This window comes from Notolabrus celidotus, chromosome 4 (genome assembly GCF_009762535.1).
Source record: "Notolabrus celidotus isolate fNotCel1 chromosome 4, fNotCel1.pri, whole genome shotgun sequence".
Lineage (NCBI taxonomy): Eukaryota > Metazoa > Chordata > Actinopteri > Labriformes > Labridae > Notolabrus > Notolabrus celidotus.
In genome coordinates this window covers 8543171-8566800 of record NC_048275.1, presented here as the reverse complement: position 1 = coordinate 8566800, position 23630 = coordinate 8543171, and the positions used below count along the sequence as shown (strand labels likewise).

Genomic DNA, 23630 nt, shown 5'->3' with positions numbered 1-23630 from the left:
GTTTCAAGACAATGACTTTTTACTATGCATTTGAATTTTTTGATTTGATTGAACAGTTAATACATTTAAAAAGTGCCCAACAAAGTGATGGGAAATAAACATATCCTGAATTTTAGCTTTAGCATAACACTAATTGATTTTAGATTGTAACTGTTTTTTTTTTGCTTTTTTTTGCTTTTGTTTTTGTTTTTATCAAAGTCTTTTTTATTTTTCAGACGTAGTCACAAAAAAAATTAACATAGGACAGTCACAGACAAAAACAAACATGTCCTACTCCTTTTTCCCACAGCACTAGATCTTCAATAAGCACACAGCAAGACAATTGAACAAAAACATCTATACAGACATGACACACACACAAAAAATATAAATATATGTGTAAATAAGAAAATACAAAAAATGTACATTTCTATAGAAATAAGAATGAAAAAGTAAAGATGGGATTACAGAGTCATGCCATGTTTTCAACATAGGATATGAGACGGTTGCCAAGTGTTAACAAATTTCCTGGTGCAACCTCTGATAGTGTATCTGATTTTCTCTAGGTGGACAAGACACATGACCTCCCTTATCCACTGGCTATATGTTGGAGGTACAGGGTCCCTCCATTTAGATAGGATAAGTCACCTGGCCAAAGGGGAACAAAAAGCCATCATGTTTGCTTGACACCCATTAAAAGGAGAATTCTCTGGGGCAACTCTGAATAGTGAAGTTAGTGGAGAGGGGTCTATTGTTGTGTCATATATTCCAGAAAAGGTCTCAAAGATGGAACACCAGAAACTATAAAGTTTAGGGCAGGTCCAGAACATATGTAGTAGTGTAGCAGGAGCCTGTTTACAACGATCACATGTTGCATGGAGATCAGTCCTTATCTTAGCTAATTTCTCCTTGGACCAATGCAGGCGATGCACAACTTTAAACTGAATTACAGTTAGTCTGAGGCAGATTGAGGAGGAATAGATCCTCTATATAATCTTATGCCGGATTGCATCTGAAATCACCCCACCCAGGTCTGCTTCCCATTTTTCCCTCAGGCAATCCAGATTAGTGGTGTTATGTGATGCAGATTGTGCAGATGTAGATTTAACTGTTTGAGTCTGAAGTCAGTAAAAACCAATCTGGGCTGGATTTAAAATGATCACAGCCACATCTGTAACATAGTGGTAGTAGTGGGACAATGAAGTGGGGATTGTACAGTTTGTACAATTAACTGATCATTAAGTTCAAGTCTGACGGTAAGAACAAGACAAGCAAGGATGTAGACAGGAGGGGACAACGTGAGTGAGTGCCACTAACAGCTTAAAGTGCAGTCAGACACAGGTGCTGACAGGCAGTGCAGGAGGAAATACACCGGGTTGAAGAAGCTTTTTTTTGGTGTTAATTTGTAAATATTGTAATTAAGCTACAGGAATTTGATGCAAGCAGTAACTGAGAGCCAGTGGAGGGTAAACACAGCAGAGTGATTTGTGCTACTTAGGGTTGGTTGAAGATAAGTCGAGCTGCTGCATTCTGGATCATCTGCCGAGGTGTGAATGTGCATGATGGGAGGCAAGTAAGGAGTTGCAGTAGTCAATGCGTGATATCACAAGAGCCTGTACCAGGAGCTGTGTTGCATGCTCTGACAGGTCTGATCTTCCTGATGTCATACAGAGCAATATCGGCATGACCGAGCGAAAGAAAAAGAACAAGGCACGCTGCATCCATAGTCGGCCCCTTTAACATCTCTGAGAGGACTCTGTTGAATTACAGCACTGAACTAATGGAAAAGTGTGTCACATACTGTAAGGGCTGTATTTCCATACAGTTGCGACTCCACAGCGGCTTATCTATGAAGGCACAATACGACTGCACTGTCTCAAATGTGCTGACTCCAGTTCTCCTCAAATCAACTTCTGTCTTCACTGTACATCATCCACATTGGAGATAAGTCTGAAGAGTCTCTACATAAGTCGGAGATTTGATGGAATTCATCATTTATGCAGACTGTACAAAAATAGCAACAAGGTCACAGAAGAAATGAAGAGGAGGAGAGAGTTCAAGCTGTGAAGAAATTACCAGATATCAGTAGCTGCCAAAATGTGTCTCCCTCCTGCAAACAAATCACTACACACCTAAGGGAAACACACTGCTGACTGTCTAAGGTATTCTAAATTATAGCCAATTAAAGAGATACACACAGGTGATTGGTTGAGCTAAGGACTTCAAAATGATTGACTGGGTTCAAGCAACATTTTCAAAAAGGCATTTTTAGTTATGTTATTTTGCACTCAAGTAGTGAAAAGATCATCTGCTTCCCCAAATATTTATTTAAGACTTCCAGGGGTGGAGAGATAAAAAAACTTTGGCTGACCCATCGGGAATCATTTGGTTAGCTTTTCATCTGCAGGCTGCAAACAAATGTGGTAACAAAAAGAGCAAGAAGTTATTTATCCCCTCTTGTGATTTACCATGAGAGGGAATAAAACAAAAACGGTCTTCTGCTTCCAAAACATCTATCAACTTCTCTTGGCACAGAAAATAAAAGGAATGCTTTCTTGTGCAAAACTTCTTTCATTTATCTTTAAAAAGAAAAGCTATGCCAAAGCTGAAAAAAATAAAAGTCACTGCAAAGACTTAAAACAATCCAAAAATAAAAACAGAAAAAAATGCAACACACAATGAACTATGGGTAATGTAATGCAGAAGTGTGACGAGAGAAATGAAGCAGTAAGTGAAGAATGATGGTAGAGAATCTGATCTGATGAACACACACATTTTTATGCCACATCTTGTTCACATTATCCACAGACGGATGCTCACATTATGCATTCTGATGTTTTTGTTTCAGTTTGAAGTCGAAAACACTTCGGCTCTAAAGCGTAAAGAGGACTGACCTACAAATGAGGCCTGGAATCACACTCTGAATATTTAATACTTCACACTGTTCAACAAGGGCCTGAAACAACTTTAAGGACTAATGCTTACTTAACTCAACAAACACTTGTTAATACAGCAACACAAACAATTTGCTTGTTTGATATTGCTTGAGGGATTAATGAGTGAAGGATATGTAATGTGAAATCACAAGAACTGTGGCCTCATAAACCATTCTCAGTTTACATGACACCAACTTTAACACAACTGAAATTAATTTGTGGTTCCCTCCTCCTTTTTTTTTTTGGCTGTTTGGCTGTTTGTTTTTGTGATTTTTTTAATGCAAGCTCTGGTTGGATTGTTTTCTCTTTCTCATTCTCTATTGTCTTGAGTCCTTTGTATTGTCACATTTCAATTCTGCACCCTAAACATAAAATAGCAAAACTAAAATAATAAATAATAAAAGACAGTGTTAAGTCACAATAACATGTTTGTGACGATACCATACAGTACAATATAATATTATACGATACAACATTGTATGATAGAGTACAATACGATACGATTCAATGCGATACAATACTATATGATAGGATATGATGCGATATGATACGATACGATACAATGTGATAAGACAAGACAAGACAAGACAAGACAGGACAGGACAGGACAGGACAGGACAGGACAGGACAGGACAGGACAGGACACAATAAGATAAGATATGATACAATGTGATAAGATATGATACAATGTGATAAGACAAGACAAGATAAGACAAGATAAGATAAGATAAGATACAATAAGATAAGATGTGACAAGACAAGACAAGATAAGATAAGATACGATACAATGTGATAAGATAAGACAATACAAGATAAGATAAGATAAGATACAATGTGATAAGACAAGACAAGACAAGATAAGATAAGATACAATGTGATAAGACAAGCCAAGATAAGATAAGATACAATGTGATAAGACAAGACAAGATAAGATAAGATACAATGTGATAAGACAAGACAAGACAAGATAAGATAAGATAAGATAAGATACAATAAGATAAGATGTGACAAGACAAGACAAGACAAGATAAGATAAGATAAGATACAATAAGATAAGATGTGACAATACAAGACAAGATAAGATAAGATACAATGTGATAAGACAAGACAAGACAAGATAAGATAAGATACAATGTGATAAGACAAGCCAAGATAAGATAAGATACAATGTGATAAGACAAGACAAGACAAGACAAGATAAGATAAGATACAATAAGATAAGATGTGACAAGACAAGACAAGATAAGATAAGATATGATACAATGTGATAAGACAAGACAAGATAAGATAAGACAAGATACAATGTGATAAGACAAGACAAGACAAGATAAGATAAGATAAGATACAATGTGATAAGACAAGACAAGATAAGATAAGACACGATGCAATAAAATGCAATAAGATACAATAAGATAAGATAATATAAGATAAGATAAGATACAATGTGATAAGACAAGACAAGATAAGACAAGATAAGATAAGATAAGATAAGACGATGCAATAAAATGCAATAAGATAAGATAAGATACAATAAGATACGATAAGATGTGATACGGTACAATACGGCACGATACGGTACGATATGATATGGTATGATACAGTACAATACAATACAATACGATACAGTTAGATACAATACAATACAATATAGTTGGAAATTTGTCTTGGGATTAATTGTTGCTTAAATTTAGCTTCATGACATTGATATAAATAAATAAAAACAATAACAACAAACTTCTACTACTATGAACAACACTCCATGTATAAACAGAGGTCACATACCAGTGGAAACTTGTATTCAACTTACATTGTTTCTCTCACAGCTGATGCTGATAATACTTGAGCAGGCTGAACGATGGTTTATATATATAATGTTGCTATCACATTATTGTTGTTTATTTACATTTGATAAAATAGTTTACTATCAATAACATCCATTGTTCAATGGTTATCTAAGCCAGTCACATATTTTAGATGGATTTTTAATTAATTCATGAAATAGAAAAATACATGGAGTTATGCTTTAGATCTCAGAACTTGACTGATATTTATGTCAGAAGCAATATTTCACTATATTATTTCACACATCATAACACTCGCCAGTTATTGTTTTACATTTGATATGCTGTCAATCAGGGGGAGGAAAACATGTCATTATACTCTAATAAGGCTGCCTGCAGTGTCTGCAGACATTATTTGTGTTATTTTTTAATCAGCTTCATGAGCGCAGACATTGGCTGATGCTTGTTCTTTCAAAATGCCATAAATTGGCCTGACAGATTAATCAGTCTATCTCTAATGTAAACCATAAACAACATATATTTCACATGTTCTGTGTAAAACACAACATTAGAAATATAGTAACACCATGATGCTATTACACAACTCACAGCATTGCAAACTTAATTTCATTCACATCAAAAACTCCACAAGCAACTAATTGCATCAGAGGTCCACTTGCAAAGACAAACATAAGACCAAATGTTATGAGTCAAGCCCACAAAGCAAAAAATAAATAAAGATGAATTTACTGAATCCTGCACAGCAAACAGCATCACAAGGGCCACAACATCATCATCCTCACACAATGTGCTGACTGAGGAAGCTACAACAATGTGCTGATTGCACTGTACTATCACTCAAGGGAACACGCTCCTTAATGATGGGTGAAGAAGAAAAAAGACAAGGTGACGAATAGTGTGCTTAAAGCGTGATTTATATAAACAAGATTACCCATTAATCATGTCGCTGTAATGGCTTCTGACCTCGGTACACAACACCGCGCCTGAGTACAGTTAAACAGCACATTATTGAGATTGCAGAGCCTTTTAGAAAAAACATCCTAAATAACACTCAGACAGCTGAGACGCAGGCAGCTGTCTCACAGTATAGGAACCAGCATGCTTTATAGTGTCTGTCACTGGGACACATGGAGAACAGAGTGAAACCAGTTGTAAAAATAAAACATGATTACTCATGATGAGGTTAGAGCCATAACTGAGCACTGTTATTGAACAAGAGATTCATATTGACACTTGACTGGGGAAGAAGTCAAAAGCGCTGTAAGATCTAAAAAAAGGAAGTCTTTAATATGAATGTCTTCCCCTAAGTGGGTCATACAGACTTTTAGAAAGGTAAAAAATAGGATGAAAGCCGGAGAATGTGTCAGAAATATGAATTAAGCAATTGTTGGGGTTCTTGCTTGGATTCTATTTTTAAAGCTTGAATGTTTTCAGTGTGAAACATCTTTAAACAAGGGAGGTAATGAGCTGTTTTTAGAATGAATGTATGAATATAAGCTGAAACTACAAGGTTTATAGATAAATAAAACCTTTCTTTAACTGAACAATTTTCCAAATAAGAACCAGAATAGGTATTTTATTCCAAGCACACTTATTTAGGTTTTTACAGTTTGATTAACAAACAAGAGCAGTCGTAAAAGCAGACATGTGCTGGATGGATAAGTAGTAATCTAGTTTTTATCTGACCTACCCTGCTGCTTTTTACTTGTTTTATTTAACTACTTTGTTTTTAACAAGTGTCTGCATTTTACTGCCTGTTTTTAACCCTGTTTGTATTCGTCCTGCCATTTTAATATGTCATATAGCACTTTGAGATTGGTTCAGAATGCAAAGTGCGTGATAAATAAAATGTATTATAATCATTTTATTATTATATGAAGGTATTGTATTATAGTTGATCTTTGGGAGGGGTTTACAGCAAAAGTGAGCATTTTGTATTTCTTAATATGTAAATAATTTGGATTACCATGCAATACTTCACCCACCTCTCAAATATGGATTATTGTGTGCTGGTCTTCTAAATAAAACGGGTGAAATCTGGATTTTTTTTACAGTAAAAACATGAGAACATATGGAAAGGTTTATGGCTGATGAGAACAGGTGCAGTCGTGCGTTCACCCAAACATCAAGAACATTTTGTTACAGTAGAAATGCAGGAAGGAGAAAGGGGTCATGACAGCTAAAGAGAGCAAATTTAGCTCTAGAGTGATTTAATGTAAGCAGCTTTAACTTGTTTTGGTCTTTTAAAGGCCAGTCTTGAAAGTAGATATGTGTTAGATGCATCGGTATTAACCTGGAGGCACAATGTTGTACTGGATCTTCAGATATCTCTACAGTAAAACACTTAAAGGTGACATATCATGCTTTTTTCGTCAATATATATTGGTCTAAGAGGTCCCCAAAACATGTCTTTAAAGTTTAAGCTAAAAAAAACACTTTGAAATCAGATTTTGGTCTGCCTGAAAAACCCTCTTCTTCAGTCCTCCTCAGAACACTCTGTTTTCTCTCTGACCACGCCCCCTCAGGAAGTGGATGTGCCCTCGGCTCTCCGGCATGTTGATCTAATGTTTACATGTTGGCTGAATATACACGGCTGCTCACAGATCGCGTTACTTCAACCCTCTGAATCTGATTCAGAATCTGATCCTGACGGAGAGGCGCCTGCAGCAGGACCTTTCTGAACCATTGGTCACAGATTCTGTGTTTCTTGTTGTTTTATTTGTCAGTATGTTGACGTGTGTCTTGGTACACAGCTACGACATGTAGCTATGTGGCTATGCTAACTAGCGCTAGCACTTATCCATGGTAAATAAAAATCATCCACTAGATCTTCAAATCTGCAGACGTCGGGAGTAAAACCGACCTTTGTGTTTATTAAGACAGCCTACAACTAGCATGCATCCCTCCTAAGCTCCTTGTTAGCACACATTTGTGCAGGGAATGAAAAACGGAGGAGGAGTTGAGTTATATTTTATACAGTCTTTGGGCTGAACAAGCTCCGAGCTCTGACTCCGTGACAGACCGGATATTGTTGTTACGTAACAAAAACACAGAAGTCTGAAACGGCTCGTTTCACACACATTTACAGAAAGGTGTAGAAATCAGAACAGGGGCAGAATGGATTTTTTTCATTCTCGGGGGGTTTGTAGACATGCCAGGGACACATATTTCAGGTAGAGAACCATTAAAAAGTTCTTTTTGCATATGTCACCTTTAAATGGTTGTATTTGTCAATGATTATAAGCAGAATGCCTCATTTTGTTTATGCAATGGACTGCATTTTGTGGTAGTCCATTGCATAAACTCTCATGAAGTCCACTTGAATTTTCAGTTTGAACATGGAAGTGTTAGAGCTGTAGTATACACCGCCCAACAAGCAACTGCTGAGAAAATTCAGTATGTGTGGTGCTGCGAGTGGGAATTAAGTCTCATCAAGGCTTAATACATCCATGGAAGTGAGTAGATATAGCAGAGGAGTGATTTATTAGTAAGTAGCTTCAACTGTAACAATCAAAATGAATGTTGGCACTCCATATGCTTTGACTTCCCTCATGGCTGAAGCACATAATATCATAATACCACCGAGTGACACAATGAGTTAGAGTCCTTCAGGGTAAGAAGAGATGACACATCATAACATCAAAGCAGAATTACGTTTCAATCAATTCCAATCAGGCTGCAAAAACACTATGTGATGAATCCCCCTATAAGACTGCAAATGTAGGATTAGAGCAGAATGATAATAAGTTACACAAAGCTGCAGTCGTGAAACAAAACTCTGGTTCTGGTTTAGTGAAAAGTTTTTTTTTGAAAAGCTTGTTTCTCGTCTTACTGGAGCAAATATTTTGTGTGAGTTCTTCTCTGTTTGAGTCGATCCAAACTGTATCCTCTGGCCACTCGCCGGCTCTCTGGGGGAACCCTGTTTCCTCCGATGAGCTTAGAGCAACAGAAAAGTAATGACTTGTACTATGCTGTGCGTAGGCCTAATAATAAAAGCTGCTTCTGTGGGAATTGGGCCATGCGTGTCAGGATCTGCTCTCCAGAGTAGCAATACCTCAGAGATTTCCCCCCCTCTCTCTACTGGGGAAGGATAAATTGATGATACAGTGTGGAAGACAAATGAAATTAATCTTCCCGGCACCTTGACAGGAATTGGCTTTAGATAGTGCACACACACACATGCACACACCCAGGTGCTAAAATAGCTTGATATCTGTCAGAGTGGAAAATAAGACAAATGGATTGAAGTAAAACAACAATGAGGTTCTGAGACTAAAGAGGCTGATGAAATGAAATAAAGCCACTAACAGACAATGTGACATTTTCATCAGATTAAACAGGTGACATGAATTTATCTCTTGTTAGCTTTACTGAAAAGCAGGCACTATATCTTGCAAAGACAGACGGGGCTAATTAAAAGCAAGCATTGTGAGGCAGCTTTTTTTTTTAACACTATACAAGATCTGTGTAAGAGTTGCCTCAGTGGTGTGCAGCCACAGAAGTCATGGTAAAGCTTTTTAGACTCACATATTGATCTTTATGTCACCTGAGGGCAAAAGAGCTACCTGAGTATCCAGGGCGACAGACACACTCGAAGCCTCCGGGCGTGTTGATACAGATGCCCTCGTGTAGGCAAGGTGAAACTTCACACTCATTCACATCCAGGTCACACAGCGTTCCAAAATAACCAGGAGGGCAAACACAGTGGAACCTGAGGAAGATGAGATAACACTCAATCATTAGGAAATAAAAAAAAATGTCAAGACTAGCCTGTAGTCAGTAATTATAGAACGCTTTTCTGATTTCAGGTCTGAGAATTAATGTGCAGATGTCGTTTTTTTTTTTCAAGTAAAAGCTGCTCGGTCTCTCAAAATGAAAAACAGTGTGTTTCAAATCCAACATCCTCAATCCAAGACACACAGAAAATCCATCTTTCATTCTCCAACTGACCGACAGCTCTTTATACAAAAACGACAGCCATTAAGATTCCCTGTCTTACTTCATTTGAATTATGTTTGATGACTTTATACTGAAGGGAAAACCTTAACCTGTCCAAATAATGCAGTTTGCTTCATTTGAATTCTCTCTGCAGCTGTACTTAACTCTAAAATTCCCTGACCACCACCCTCAGAGGAGATGCCTACCCTGTTAGTAAATGATGTAAAAAATATACAGGTAATTAACCATTACTTTGCTGAAATCCTAACAACATATTTTGATTATTTAACAGCAGCTTTCATCAGTAAATTAAATCTTAACTCATTTCTATAATGTGCTAACAGAATTTATTGTCATGAAGGCAGAACACAGCTGTCCAGTTATATCACCCGTAAAGTCACCAGCAACTAAAACACCCTCTAATCTTTCTACTGTGACTTTAAGTTTCTCATGTATAATATAGAAGCCATTGAAAAGTTTAAATAGGTTTAAATTTAAATCTGAAATACTGTAATTTAAGTTTCTAGAAACCCTTCAGATAATGGGTTTGAATTGCAAACGGTTAAGCTTAGAAATACTGCATCCAGTGCAAAGTACGCAACAAGTGCTGCAAACTGAACATATTAAATATAACAGGTGTTGCTATGTGGTTTCCTTTAACATCCAGGCTTAGTGTAGTTTGAAAGTTGTTAATAGCTGTGGCTGATAGTTGATATTTGGGAGTTGAGTGCAGACCTTGATTGTTGGAGTGACGTTCCAGCCTTTCATGATGTTAAGTATTCTCAGACTTACACAATGTCCTTTTTAGCTGTGGGTGCCAAATGCTACTAGAGGGGGTTTAGATTCCTGATAATACAGTAATGCTGCACAGCCACAATGTAACGTCACATTATAAGCTTTGAGAACAGACGGAGACATCTTAGCTGGCATTGGATGTACATGCTAAATGGTAACTATGATAAGGATAGCAAAGCCCACCAAATTAAGTGAATAACATGCAGATGCTCCCTCATCATGCTAACAGAGCTAACACCGGACACGAACGCCACATTGGAAGGATTTCACCTGCTGTGGGTGGACAGGATACAGGAGAGCAAGACTGAACTAACTGGTGAAGAAGGCCAGCTCAGTCCTGGACCCTGTGGAAGTGGTGGCTGACAGGAGAATTATGGCCAATCTGTCATCTTTGATGAACATTTCTTTTCTATATATATTCTTGTTGAAATTCTTGTACTGTACACCATCTTATACTATCTTATCTTATTTTATTCTAACTCTGATGACTCAAAAATGTTCTTCAAGGCTGTACTACACGCACTCTCACATGCCTGTGGAAATATGATGTGCCATGTTCCCATGGTCCTGAAAAATGGTCTTAAGTGTGAAAAATGCTGTTTTTTTAACAGTTCTGTAGAATAATATTCACTTAAGTACATGTGGAGGTTTAATACAACATAACTTTAACATTAGATGAGAATTTTGAATATTAAAAGCTAGGTTTCCAGCAGCATTGAAAAAGTAGATTTGTCTGAGACGTCTTTTTCATTACAATTTTTGCATTTCTTTATTTTTTAGCACCATACTTTTTGTATTTTACAGTCACTGTGAGGAGTTTCCTTTGGATGAAATTCATAGTGTTTTCCTGGGATGAAACTTGCATTTCCCATGAGCACTGTCAAAAAGATGTTGCTCTTCCTAAAGCTTGCATTTGTTGTGGAAGCTAATAAATGTTATACAGATCTCTTCTTTTAAACATTTTTTCTTTGTTCAAGACAACTCTTGCAGGATGCAGGGTGATGAGGTCGTGTATTGATCTGTTGCTATGCAAATTTATCAACTGTGATGTAACAAAAACACTTTGATTTGTTTCTGTTGGTTAACTTACAAAGTGTTAGCAGACCATTTTGGAGGCAAATTCTACACAGATACACACACTAAGATACAGCATAAAAAATAAGCAACAATCTCACTGTATTAAGAGTCATCAGTATAAGAGTCACACTATTCTTAAAACTCCCCACAGGGCCTGTAAGAAAAAGGGGGATGGTCAGAAAGACAAAGAGGACTTGGTGAGTATACAGAGGAGCAGGATTCATCACTCCACCACGGATGAACCTGTTCGGCTTGTTGGGTCAGGGAGATGGAGATAGCGGCCTGTGTAGTGTTTGCAGTGGGCAGTGAGGTTAAAGCACACCTGATGTGAACTCCCTGGACTGTGCAATCAGAGGAGTGCTCTGAGCAGGGCCAGGTCACATGGGAGCCAAATCATGACGGGAGACAAACTGGAGACAAACCATTTAGGACTTAAATTGGCCCTGGGACTGCTCTACCCATCTGTCCAACTAAGCCTGGAAGCCCCGGGGCTCCCATTAAGCACAGCAGAGAGAAGCACCAGCGGAGTGAAGCCCAATCTAGATACATGATGTGTTCCTGCTGAATTCACTCTCTGTCTTTAGGATAGCAGCTTATGTGTGTCAAGGATGAAGACGGCCTCGTTATATAAACAGGAACACTTTGATGGAATATGCCTCAACCTCACGTGTTGTCTTTGGAGAACGCTTTTGTGCATGCGTTATTTATAATAAATTAATTCTGCCTGTCCTATTTTTTCAATATTCCATATTTTGAAGGACAAAATAAATAAAGACTAAAATCTCAAACCAAAGAGAAACAAACAGGCTATATTCATACTTACTTGTTCACAAGGTCTTGACAAGTAGCAGCATTGTAGCAAGGGCTGGAGGCACACTCGTTGACATCTTCCTCACACTGAAGGCCAGAAAATCCCATCTTACAATCACAGCTGGGAAAAAATCATTAATATTGATATCTTGTCTCAGAAGGGAAAAGAAGATCTATGGGGTTCCTACTGGCATATGCACAGTGTGAAAAAATCATTACAAGTTTAATGATATTAATTACACATCACATTTAGTCTGATGGTACACACAACGTAATAACATATGGGCCACAACCTGTCATCTGTTTAAAGCCAGGACTATGAACACAGTCATTTTGATTGTTTAAATCTGGCATGTAATAACCTGTTTGAATTAAAAGCCATGGAACGAAAGCCATGAAGAGAGCCATGGTTTTCTAGATCTGTGCATGTTTGATTCTAACAGTATCTGTAATTAAAAAATGAAAGAATCTTGAGTACATCATCAATGAATGACCAAAGCTGTTATATGAACATATTTTCATGCATGATGTCATGATGTTTTTCAGTGGTTGCCCCTTTTCCTAAGAATCACAAACACTTTTTTTTACAGAATTCATACACATTTCTACCGCTACATTTCCATTAGTTTCCCATGACTCTAAGGCAATTTTTAATGACTATATATTCTCTGAAATGTCTGTATATATATATATATTAGAACAAAGATCCATGTCAAAGGATATCTTTACTAAGATATATGACAAGCTATGTTTTTTGATACCAAAAAAATGCATTTTTCAATACATTTCTTACATATCTTTATACCACACATTCACAGACTTTTCCCAAACTTTGTTAATTTATTTGTTTTTCCCCAAATTTTCCAGGCCTAGAAATGTCTATTTTCAGGTTGTTCATGACCTTTCAAACCCTGTTTCTGAAATAGTTTTTTATGGTGTTGCAAACCTACATAACTTGAAACCAAAACAGAACTTGCAAACACCAGACTCCCCAAAAATACCTTAAGCCATATTCAAATAATTCAATAAAACCTGCCTGGGCACTGCCGAGGTGCCCTTGAGCAAGGCACCGAACCCCCAACTGCTCGGGGTGCGCTGGTTGACGGCAGTATCCTCACTCTGACATCTCTCCCTAAGCATGTTCACTGCATGTGTGTGCATTTATATGTATATACCAAAAAACTGTATGTGTAGCATGTCCAAAATAGCATGAGTGAAAAAACTGAATTTCCCCTAATGTACCTTTCTTTCTAATAAGCCCACTTTGAAAAGAATGCTTTTTGCACTGTGCACACAGTGATTATAATGAAACAGAACTTAATGCTTACAGAAAACAAATACATCTTGTTCAAAATGTGGGACTTTTAGTGCAAGCAAGCAATCTTTTGTGATTTTTGGGCTGATGTGGTTCAAGTCTAAAAGCTTTTTCCAGTACATTCCAACAAAAAAACAATTACAATATTTTTTTCTTTTAAAAAAATAATCATTGTGTGCTAAAATAACAGAGAAAATATGACATATAACTTAGAGCTCAGGACTTGAGGTTTTTTACTTGTTAATAAATAATTGAATGTACCTTATTTTAAAATGAACATATCGTGTCTTGATGTCAATTATTAAACTTCTGGAGGCATTCACAAAACACTGTTTAAGGCTAGAAGTATTTCTTCCCTGCTGTTATTTTGAATCATTACATTACATTCAAATAATGTTAAAAACAGTCAGACTAACCGCAATCGTCTCTGTAGATCAACAGTGGTTTAATGTGTCTAATAGACCTGAAACCTATAAGCCAAAGGCCAATTGACTATTAACAAGACTATTAACAATTTGACCTCATTCATCCTCATGATAGTGAATTCCTCAATGTATTAAAATACATTTACAAAAGGTCATGAAATCAGGAAAAAAAGGAGGCTCAGGGAAATCAAAATGACAGAATCATTCCCTCAAACCGGTACAGAACTGTTACTGGTACTGATACACTGGATTGACTAATGTTTCTAGTCCATCACTACAGTGTCTGACATTTCCCTGCCTCCTCAGAAATGAAAAGCTGGTCGATTTTTACCTGTAACTGTTGACCCGGTCCACACAGTCGCCCTGGTTCTGGCATGGGTTTGAGCTGCACTCGTTGGTGTCAATTTCACACCAACTTCCTTCAAATCCTGAAAGATAGATGAGATGGTCATGGATCAGCAAGCCCCACTACATCCTGAAAACGTCAGGGCCGATGATAACAAAGGCCCCAGTGAATGCCATTTTAATGGAACTAGTAGCCCCTGTAGCATATCTCATCTTCCAGCTCTCAGCACTCACTGTTTCCCCTTTGAGAGTTTGTAAGTCTAATAATACTTTAGTGCCACAGACAGATTGGTCTGAGGGTTAGTGGTTTGGGGTTTGGGAGGTGTGTGCTTGTGTGAGCGAGTGTGCATTTTACTGTGTGTGTGTGAGGGAGAAAAAGGAGCGAGTAGGGGGACATCTTGTTAAGTTAGGGTAAGAGGGAGAGACTAAGCCCAAGAGCTCTTTTGCCCTGGTTCATTAGGGGGTTGAGGGGCACGATGGCTAAGCAGATCAGCACGGATGTTATGTTGTACTTTTGAAGGCAGCTGGGAGCTCGTAATGTTGTGCCTGTCGGAGGGATTCCTCTGCTGCTTGATCTTGGTCTAGTCCCAATATATATATATAAATATATATATATATATATATATATATATATATATATATATATATATATATATATATATATATATATATATATATATATATATATATATATATATATATATATATATATATATATATACTGTATGTATTTCTGCTGCTCAAGCTGAACTAAATTATGCTGTTTAATAAGGTTAAAACAAATAAAATGGGTAACCACTTAACCAAGAGAGTCCTAGAAAATCTTAGTCATGATTTAAAATGCTGGATATGTTGATATACCACTGAATTATAGCACTTGATTATCCAACTTAAAAAAATAATAACCAATTGGATTTTATTTCCCTCACTCTAAGATCATATTAGTGGTTTTAACTCTATCTTAGTTTTAGTTGTTTTGGACCACTGAGTTCACCTTTGCCAGTCAGGGGCATTGCTCAGACATGCTGGGTACCATTAAAAGATATCACATCAGGCCCCACCACTTCAGCCCAAGTGAACCCATCTTGCCAGACAATATAAGAAAACCTTACACAGCTCTTGAGATAGCTCAGCTCCCTAGCTCACTTGGAAAAGCACTCCAAAGCAGACTATCTCTACAGTGAGATCACTTTTTTAAAAAACAAGGTCACATGAGGAACGTTGAGGGAAGCATGGATACGTCAGAATGAATGTACAAAACCCTTATTACAGCAGATTACTGCATGATGATCATAATGTACAAGTAGCACATACATTTGAGGTCTCCAATGAAATAATAACATTTATATAGAGGTAACATTATTGAATTCTCTTTCATAGTAAAAATGAGTTTTGACATTATAGTGCTTTGAAATTGTCCTGTTAACCACAGATGGCAGTATATTAGAAAGGCCATAAATTTCTCAGTGTGGATGGATGCAGAAATTGTGAGCCATTATTTCTGGTTTGTTATTCAGCCAGATGAAGCTCCACGCTGTTGATTATTTAGTTGTTGAATAAAATATGGGATGGAGCCCTCTGGGCAACTCTCACTGTGCATTTTGAATCAGCTGAATAAAATATTTTGTATGTCTTTACACTTAAAATTAAGAAGACAAATCTCCAGCGTAAGAGTGATGATAACGGAAAAAACTAAGACAGAGACGCTGCTCACAGCTTGGTGCATCGTGGGACGTTTGAATGAGGGGGAATCCATGAGACCACAGAGCTCACAGAGCATCTGGTGAATTATGGGGCGGCACAGGATTCCCAAGCTGGCCTGTCAGTCAAAACAATGGCGGAGGACCTCTGGGACTATTTCGAATGTCACCACAATGTAATGCATCTTCTGCCATGAGCAGTGACTGGAGGCTTCTCTTTGACAGAGTACAGAGAGGGATACCCAAGGCGCGTCCTCACGCAGTCATTCCATCATCTGGCTGCAGCTACAGTGTGTAATCACTGCCGCTGCCTGGGAATGTCTCCAAGGAGAAGAAATTGTGGGTAATCCCCTGTGGAAAGTGAACTAACATTGATGGACGTTTCAATTGAAACAGGAGTGATGTCTTCATTTTAACCGTATGAATTTAGTTTGGACTGCTACATTCACGGCTACAGTCTTCTTATCAACGTTCCTGTCAGTCTGATGCAACCATTTCTCAGAGGGGGTCATTTAAAATCATATTATCCACAGCTTGTGATGTATAGATTACAGTCTTTGTCTGCGCTGACATCTGTGTGCTGTTATACATCTAATCTCAAATCTCAGTCCCTGATCTCTTAATCCATTTATCATCTTCATGCCAAACAGAAACTGATAATCATTCAAGTGTTCAGTCTTTCACACACGTGAAGTTCAAGAACAAAACCATTGTTCTCTTAGTTAGCCAATCAGAATGTTTCATTCTCAACACAGCATGCAAAAGGTTGTTTCTGCATTTTAGTCTGTGAAGGTTCTCAGTCATCCAGGTCATGGTAATTTGAAGCTTTTGTAATATGCATAAAGAGCCTTGACTGTGAGGTGTAAACGAATAATTTTGCAAAAACAATGCATATTGTTCTCTCTACACATAAACAGGAATATATATATGGTAAGCATGTAGCTGAGATCATGCATACACATGGTTCTCTTGAGAAATAAGAGGAGGAACTCGAAAGGTTTGGACTATTTCAAACCACAAACACATTTTTTATATTAATGAAACCCTAAGGATCCTTAATACTTGCAATAAGTTGACAATGTGAATCAAATGCATCTAAAATAAAACCAGACGTCTCACTGATATTCTAGACATTATATCTTGCAATATGACTGTTGCAATGTGAGATACTATTCAATTTTTATGTGATTCGGACATTGGTCACTGTCTTTCTGCAATTTTGAAATGACATGTTCAATTTAAATGATATGGTCCGAGCAAATTAGTTTAATTCTCTAAAAAGTCAGAGTGAAGATTAAGATGGACAGAAGCAGGCAGAGGAGGGAGAGAGTTTTCACACTGCAACAAATGAGGTTGACACCCACTTTTACAGAGGACTATAACAAGCAGGACCCCTAACTCTCTCTCTCTCTCCCTGGAGACTCATGCCCGCCAACGAAAGTAATCTCGTCCCTTCCCCTCCCTCCTCTGGCCTCCAGCCCAGGAGCGGCAGGCCAACCTCCAGCCTGGGACTCAGCTGCCTACCGCCTCAAACAACCAGCACAGTGACACACATACAGTATGACTTCCAAACAAAGAAGATACCAAGAAAAGCTCACTCAAACTTGGTCGTTAGACAGTCAAAGTTATACTTCAGATTATTTGAAACATGCAGCAAACTTAGGGCTCTGGGATTGTTTTGAAACGGCTGAAGTTGGAAAGTTGAAGACAACTGCTGTAACTCTTACACACTTCACAATTTATGCGCTCCTTGTTTTAATGCTTACTGCTGGGGTTATGACAAAGTATGGATACAGCAATATATAATCACCCTAACCTGTGTTAGGGCGATTTACACTGCATTTTTAATTGTTGTTAGATTCATGTTTTGATAACCTTGATAATTATTTCAATATCTCGTGAGTATTAGTGTTTGTGATTTAGTGTGAATGAAATGGTTACTTCCCTTTTCATTACATCAATAACTCCTTTGCAACTTTCAGGATTAGAATTAATTAATCTAAGAACAAGTTTATTTTCATACAAAGGTAGATTATAATACAGTGTTATTTAAAAGGAATGTTAACTTATTCTCATCACTTGATGTGATGTCAACTTGCTCCTCCATGTAAATGTAATTGCCATAATGATTGAATGCCTGTGTGCCACATGTACAGCTACAGAGGTTGAACGCCTTCCATTTAAAAGTCTTTATTTAATTTCTTAATGCGTTGCCCACACAAGAAATTGTCACCCTGACACTTGTGATGTTGTATTCCACATATAACTACTCTACCATGTATGTTGTAAGTGAATTAAATACATACATCAAACATGAGAAATGTAATGATAAAAAATGAACTTATGGCCTTTTAATGCATTCCCAGAGGGGTCATCAAAAATAGTGCGCTTCTGTCTTTGACGGATCGAGGACATCCTCCTTTTATAGGCGAATGAATGATACTCATAACCCTTACAGTATAAAGCTGTATGTGCTTGCTGTGACTTTTTCTCATCATGAAATTAGCCAACACTGACATTTGCACTGATTTTGCACTGGAGGCGAAGGGCTGCCATCTATGACTGCACAGAGGCAAATGTGGTGTAAGTGTTGCCGTTCATCCTGGATAGTGTTTTAATTTCTCTTATAAAATGCATGTGCTGTCAATTCATAATGCAACAAGAATGATTGCAGAAAAAATCATTGGTGTCAACCTGCCCCCCATCCAGGACTTGTACTGGTCCTGGGCCAGGAAACGGGCAGTTAGCATCACCGCTGACCCCTTACACCCTGGACACAAATTCTTCAAACTCCTCCCCTCTGGCAGGCGCTACAGATCACTGTGCGCAAAAACAACCCGCCATAAGAACAGTTTCTTCCCCCAGGCTGTCACTCTGATGAACACTGAACCATTACAGTGTCATACCTGTTGGATCAATACTCTCTGTAAATATAATAATAATAATAATAATAATAATAATAATAATAATAATAATAATAATAATAATAATAATAATAATAATACATTTTATTTATAAAAGTGCTTTAAAAGATTCTCCAAGCGCTTTACAGGAAAATAAAATTATATAATAGAAAAGCAAAGGAAAACAGTGTAAAAGAAAAAGCAAAGAAGAGCAAGGCAGCAAAATAAAACAAAACAAGAAAAAAAATAAATCAATTATAGTTTAAAAGCCTTTGTAAATAGGTGTGTTTTGAGTCCGGATTTGAATTTGGTGAGTGAGGGAGAGAATCTGAGGTGTTGGGGAGAGAGTTCCAGAGGGTGGGGGCAGCAACAGAGAAGGCCCTGTCCCCCCAGGTTCGGTGCTTGGGTTGGTGAGAGGGGTGAGGAGGTTGGTGTTGGTGGAGCGGAGGTTGCGGGAGGGATTATATGGCTGCAGAAGGTCGGTGAGGTAGGAGGGAGCTAGATTGTGGAGGGCCTTGTAGGTGATGAGTAGGATCTTGTACTGAATTCTTGAGGGGATGGGAAGCCAATGGAGGTTCTGGAGGCCTGGGGTGATGTGGTCTCTGGAGCGGGAGTGAGTGAGGAGGCGTGCAGCTGAGTTTTTGTATGCATATACATGTAAATATGCAATGCAACAATTCTCCAAGCAGAATTCCATATTTCTATTTTTTGTATTATTTAACTACTATTTTTATAATGTAAAAACTACCTCTGCTACTCACCACTGCACTTTATCATATTATTTTAGTCTGTACATATCAGTCATGCCTATTTGTTGTTCTTTTGTATTTATAGCTGATGTTATTGTTATTATATTTATTTTATTTTTTATTTGTCTGCCTTATTCTTATGCCTTGTACAAAGAGAGCACAGTTTACCAAAGTCAAATTCCTTGCGTGTTCAAGCATACCTGGCCAATAAAGCTGATTCTGATTCTGAATGGCAAAAAACATATTACTCTCAGATGAGGTCAGAAACAAACCAAATGTGACACAAGCATGTACATCATCAATCCTGAAAGACAGAAAATACTTGATTTAAACAATTGAAAACAGATATTATTGACAGAAACACCAGGCATACATTTTGGTAATTGCCATGTTTGTGACATAATCCAAAAATATAGTCTGCCAGTGAGTGCTTCACACACTCTGACTATCTGGGTTACTTGAATAAGCAGTTTAAGAATAGAGCTCTCCTGTCATGTAAACAGCAGCCTCTGCAGCCAATTTACCCCTCTGCTTCACACCTGGACCACCTCTTCAGCACCGCTAATGAAGGCACAAAATGATTTAACACTCAGTTTATTTAAAATGTGTTTACCGTACAGCTGTTACAGACCCAGGCCTGCTTTTATTCATTATTCATAAATGCAGACTCCAACTTCTTCCTCACGTACTAAAGCACAGCCTCTCTCATGCTTTAACTACGCTCTCAGAACACAGATCACATTTCTTTATTTACACTGTAAAACTGGTCTGGTTGCAGTTTTACCTTCAGTGCAACTTGTGGTACTATGAGCCTAATTATTAATCTTCAGTCAATTAAACTGTCTGCAATGCACAAATAAACAAGTTAAGAAAACACCCCCGGCCACCTGCACATGGGTATTAAAGCTTAAATTGCAAACTATTAGGCCTCCTACCTAAAACATGCACACTGTAGAAGCAGAAATCTGCTGAATGTTGAAAAGAGAAGTGTGAAGAGCCATGTGGAAAGCCTGCAGGTGTGTTGTCTCAGAGGTCTGTGCTAAACTTAGTCACCTCCATAAAATGACCTAAAATAATAGAGATACATGAGCTGGCCGCAGTCGTGTCCCCTGTGTCACTGTACCTCATCACACAAAAAACTGTGACAAGAGATGATTCTATTTTTCTATGAACTTTGAAGCCCTATCAAATGAATCAACTAAACTAAGATGCTTGTACCAATAGTCACTTTGTAATGTGACAGGTTGCAGGCACTGCTAGGTAATATTTCAGCTTACAGAGGACAAAAACTGTTGAATTCTCCCAGAGCGAGTAGAAGTGATTTAGCATTTCAACAGTGCAAACAGAATGGTATAGTAACCGTATAAATCCTCTTTAAAAATGCACTTATTGGCTTTCCTTAAGGGCATCGTGTTGCTGGGAAATACATGGAACATACTCAGTCCAAACTACTCTAAGGTATCTTACAGGTAGAGTGTGAGTAGGTCACTCCTCCTTTAAAAAGTGCCCCTTATGCAGCAGATGTCACAGAGAAGCACTCTGACTTGATACAAATGCAGACACACTCATCTGGGTCGCCTTTGGCTGTTACCTTGTGCTTACAGCGATAAGCTTCATGAGATGCAGTGGAAGCTTTTGTGACTGTTTTTTTCGCTGTGAGTTTTGCCTCTCGGCTACACACACGCCGCCTTTAGTCATTTGATTGGTGGAGCCTGCTGGGGTTCTACTCAGCCTGGCAACTTTACCAACGGCAGACAATCAGTGATCAAATGTAAAGGTTGAACATAAGGGGAAATATAATGATATTTTTGTATTAATCAGCATTAATATATTTATATATTCTTTCAAAGAAAAAAAGCATTAATATAATCAAAATGAAATGCAGATGATCCTGAACTGTATGACTTTATTTTGAACCCAAACACCCAAAACTAAACCTATGCCCTCAGCCACGTTGAAGGAAATTGGTATTCTGTAAGCGCCTCAGTCCCCACAGTTTTACATAGAGACCATGAGAGTCTTTTTACCTGCTGTGAAGCTTTCAGGGGTTAAACACCAATGCGTTAGAAGCTATTAATGACTAGGAATTTTTATAAAGGGCAATCCTCTGTTTCCACCAGGAGCTCAATGGTGCCTTTTCCAGCCTTTTTTTGATGCAGCTGTTGTTCTGGCTGCAAACAGAGGTCTCAAAGCTAAAATGGAAGAAAAGAGCCACCTTTTGCCCTCAGCAATGGAATATCACTTGCATGCCGAGACCTTTGCTCAGTGAAGGGGCGCGCTCTCATACTGAGACTGAACACCTGCTACATTTTAATATTTTTTTGCCTTTTTCTTTGGCTGCACGATCAGAATATTAAACACTATAATACTTCTCCCATTGGAGCGCTGATTTACATGCTGTGAACGTTGCTTAAAATACAGTGTGGTCACTGAGTGCTTCTTTTCATTTCAGAAACATTTTTTCTTCAGCACATTTCTTTTGAACGCTGATGATTTCAATCATTTTGAAATGATGAGACATTTTTGTTGTGGAGGCTCACTGAGAGTGAATGTTGGTTCGGTTACACTAAGCTTGCATGATGATCCAAAACACAACACATTTTTTGTAGTTATAAGTAGTGTTGGGGTTATGCAACTCCTGCATTAAACATGCTTCTGCTTCTTAGTCAGGACACTCCAGGAGGAAGTCAAAGGAGAAGCAAAAGGAGAGTAGCTCCATAGTTCTCCCCAGAAATACTGGAGTCTCCACAATCAGTTTTAGCTGTATATGTATGAGCTATAGACTGTAAAACATTGACGTAGCCTCTGAGTGATGTCACAAATTGGTTTCTGAAGATGCTCTTTGAAGACCAGTGATGGTGGTCACCATATTGGAAATGCTGCCTCAAACGAACGTTTGATCTAATGAAAAACAGAAAAGGAAGTGGAGCTGGGGCAGGGTTTTAGCCTCCTGGCACACAGCTACTATACGTCAGCCTGTTTAACAAATCAGTCTAGTCTCAGAAAATAGAAATAATAGTTTCCTGTCCATCCCTTAGTGATTTAATTTACATACTAATAAAAAATGAAAATCAGGTTACAGCTGAAGACAAACAGGTTTCTCAGTACATGGGCATCAGTGATTGATACAGGAGATTCCTGAGCTCTAGTCACCTCTTGAATTTGATTTATTTATTTGATTTGATTTATTGATTTCAGTTCAGTTTTACCCTAAATACACTTTTGTAATGTACATTATAACCAATGAATGTAAATTGTGAAATAAGATAAGAATGTAGTGACAAAGATTTTAGTTATAGGAAGTTGTCTCATTAGTGATATGTAAAGATTAAGTGTAAAGGGAATACATCTCCTGTATGTGTGCTTGTTGTGTGTCAATTGAAAAAAATATAAGTAAAAAGTTCAAAAAATATTTTTTTTTAAATCAAATTCATTTTGAAATTTCACTCATCCCCTTTTGATCATGAAAAAGAAGGACACCATGCTTTTAAATGTTTGCATTTTGGGGTGCTGGTGGCCTTGTGGTCTAAGCGCCCCCACATACAAAGGCTGCAGTCCTCATTGCAGAGGTCGCTGGTTCGTCCTGTCATAGAGGCAAAAAGGCCAAAAAAAAAATAACTTCACATTTTTGCATTTCAATAAAGAAGCCAAATGACCCCTTGTTCTAATTTTTAATAGGCTTTCTGTTTCTAACAGGAAAATCCAATGACCGAAAGATTTACGACCAAAAATGTAGCTACCCGATGAGATTACTTTGACCTAAGTTTTGTCATTGTTACTCTTTATTTATCTGTTACAGAACTATTGGTGGATGCTGCCTAATATGACACTCAGAGGGTTATGCATTTTACTATTT

The 23630-nt window shown here is 37.8% G+C and overlaps 1 protein-coding gene across 1 annotated transcript in view; it reads right to left on the bottom strand.

The window, feature by feature from the left end:
* Nucleotides 1-23630, bottom strand: part of eys (eyes shut homolog) — a 286827-nt gene that overhangs the window by 132454 nt on the left and 130743 nt on the right. The window contains exons 27-29 of the mRNA XM_034681752.1: nucleotides 14409-14505; nucleotides 12351-12458; nucleotides 9283-9428 (exon numbers count right to left, since the gene is read on the bottom strand). Coding sequence (XP_034537643.1) covers nucleotides 9283-9428; nucleotides 12351-12458; nucleotides 14409-14505 — 351 coding nt within the window. The remainder of the gene's footprint in view (nucleotides 1-9282; nucleotides 9429-12350; nucleotides 12459-14408; nucleotides 14506-23630) is intronic.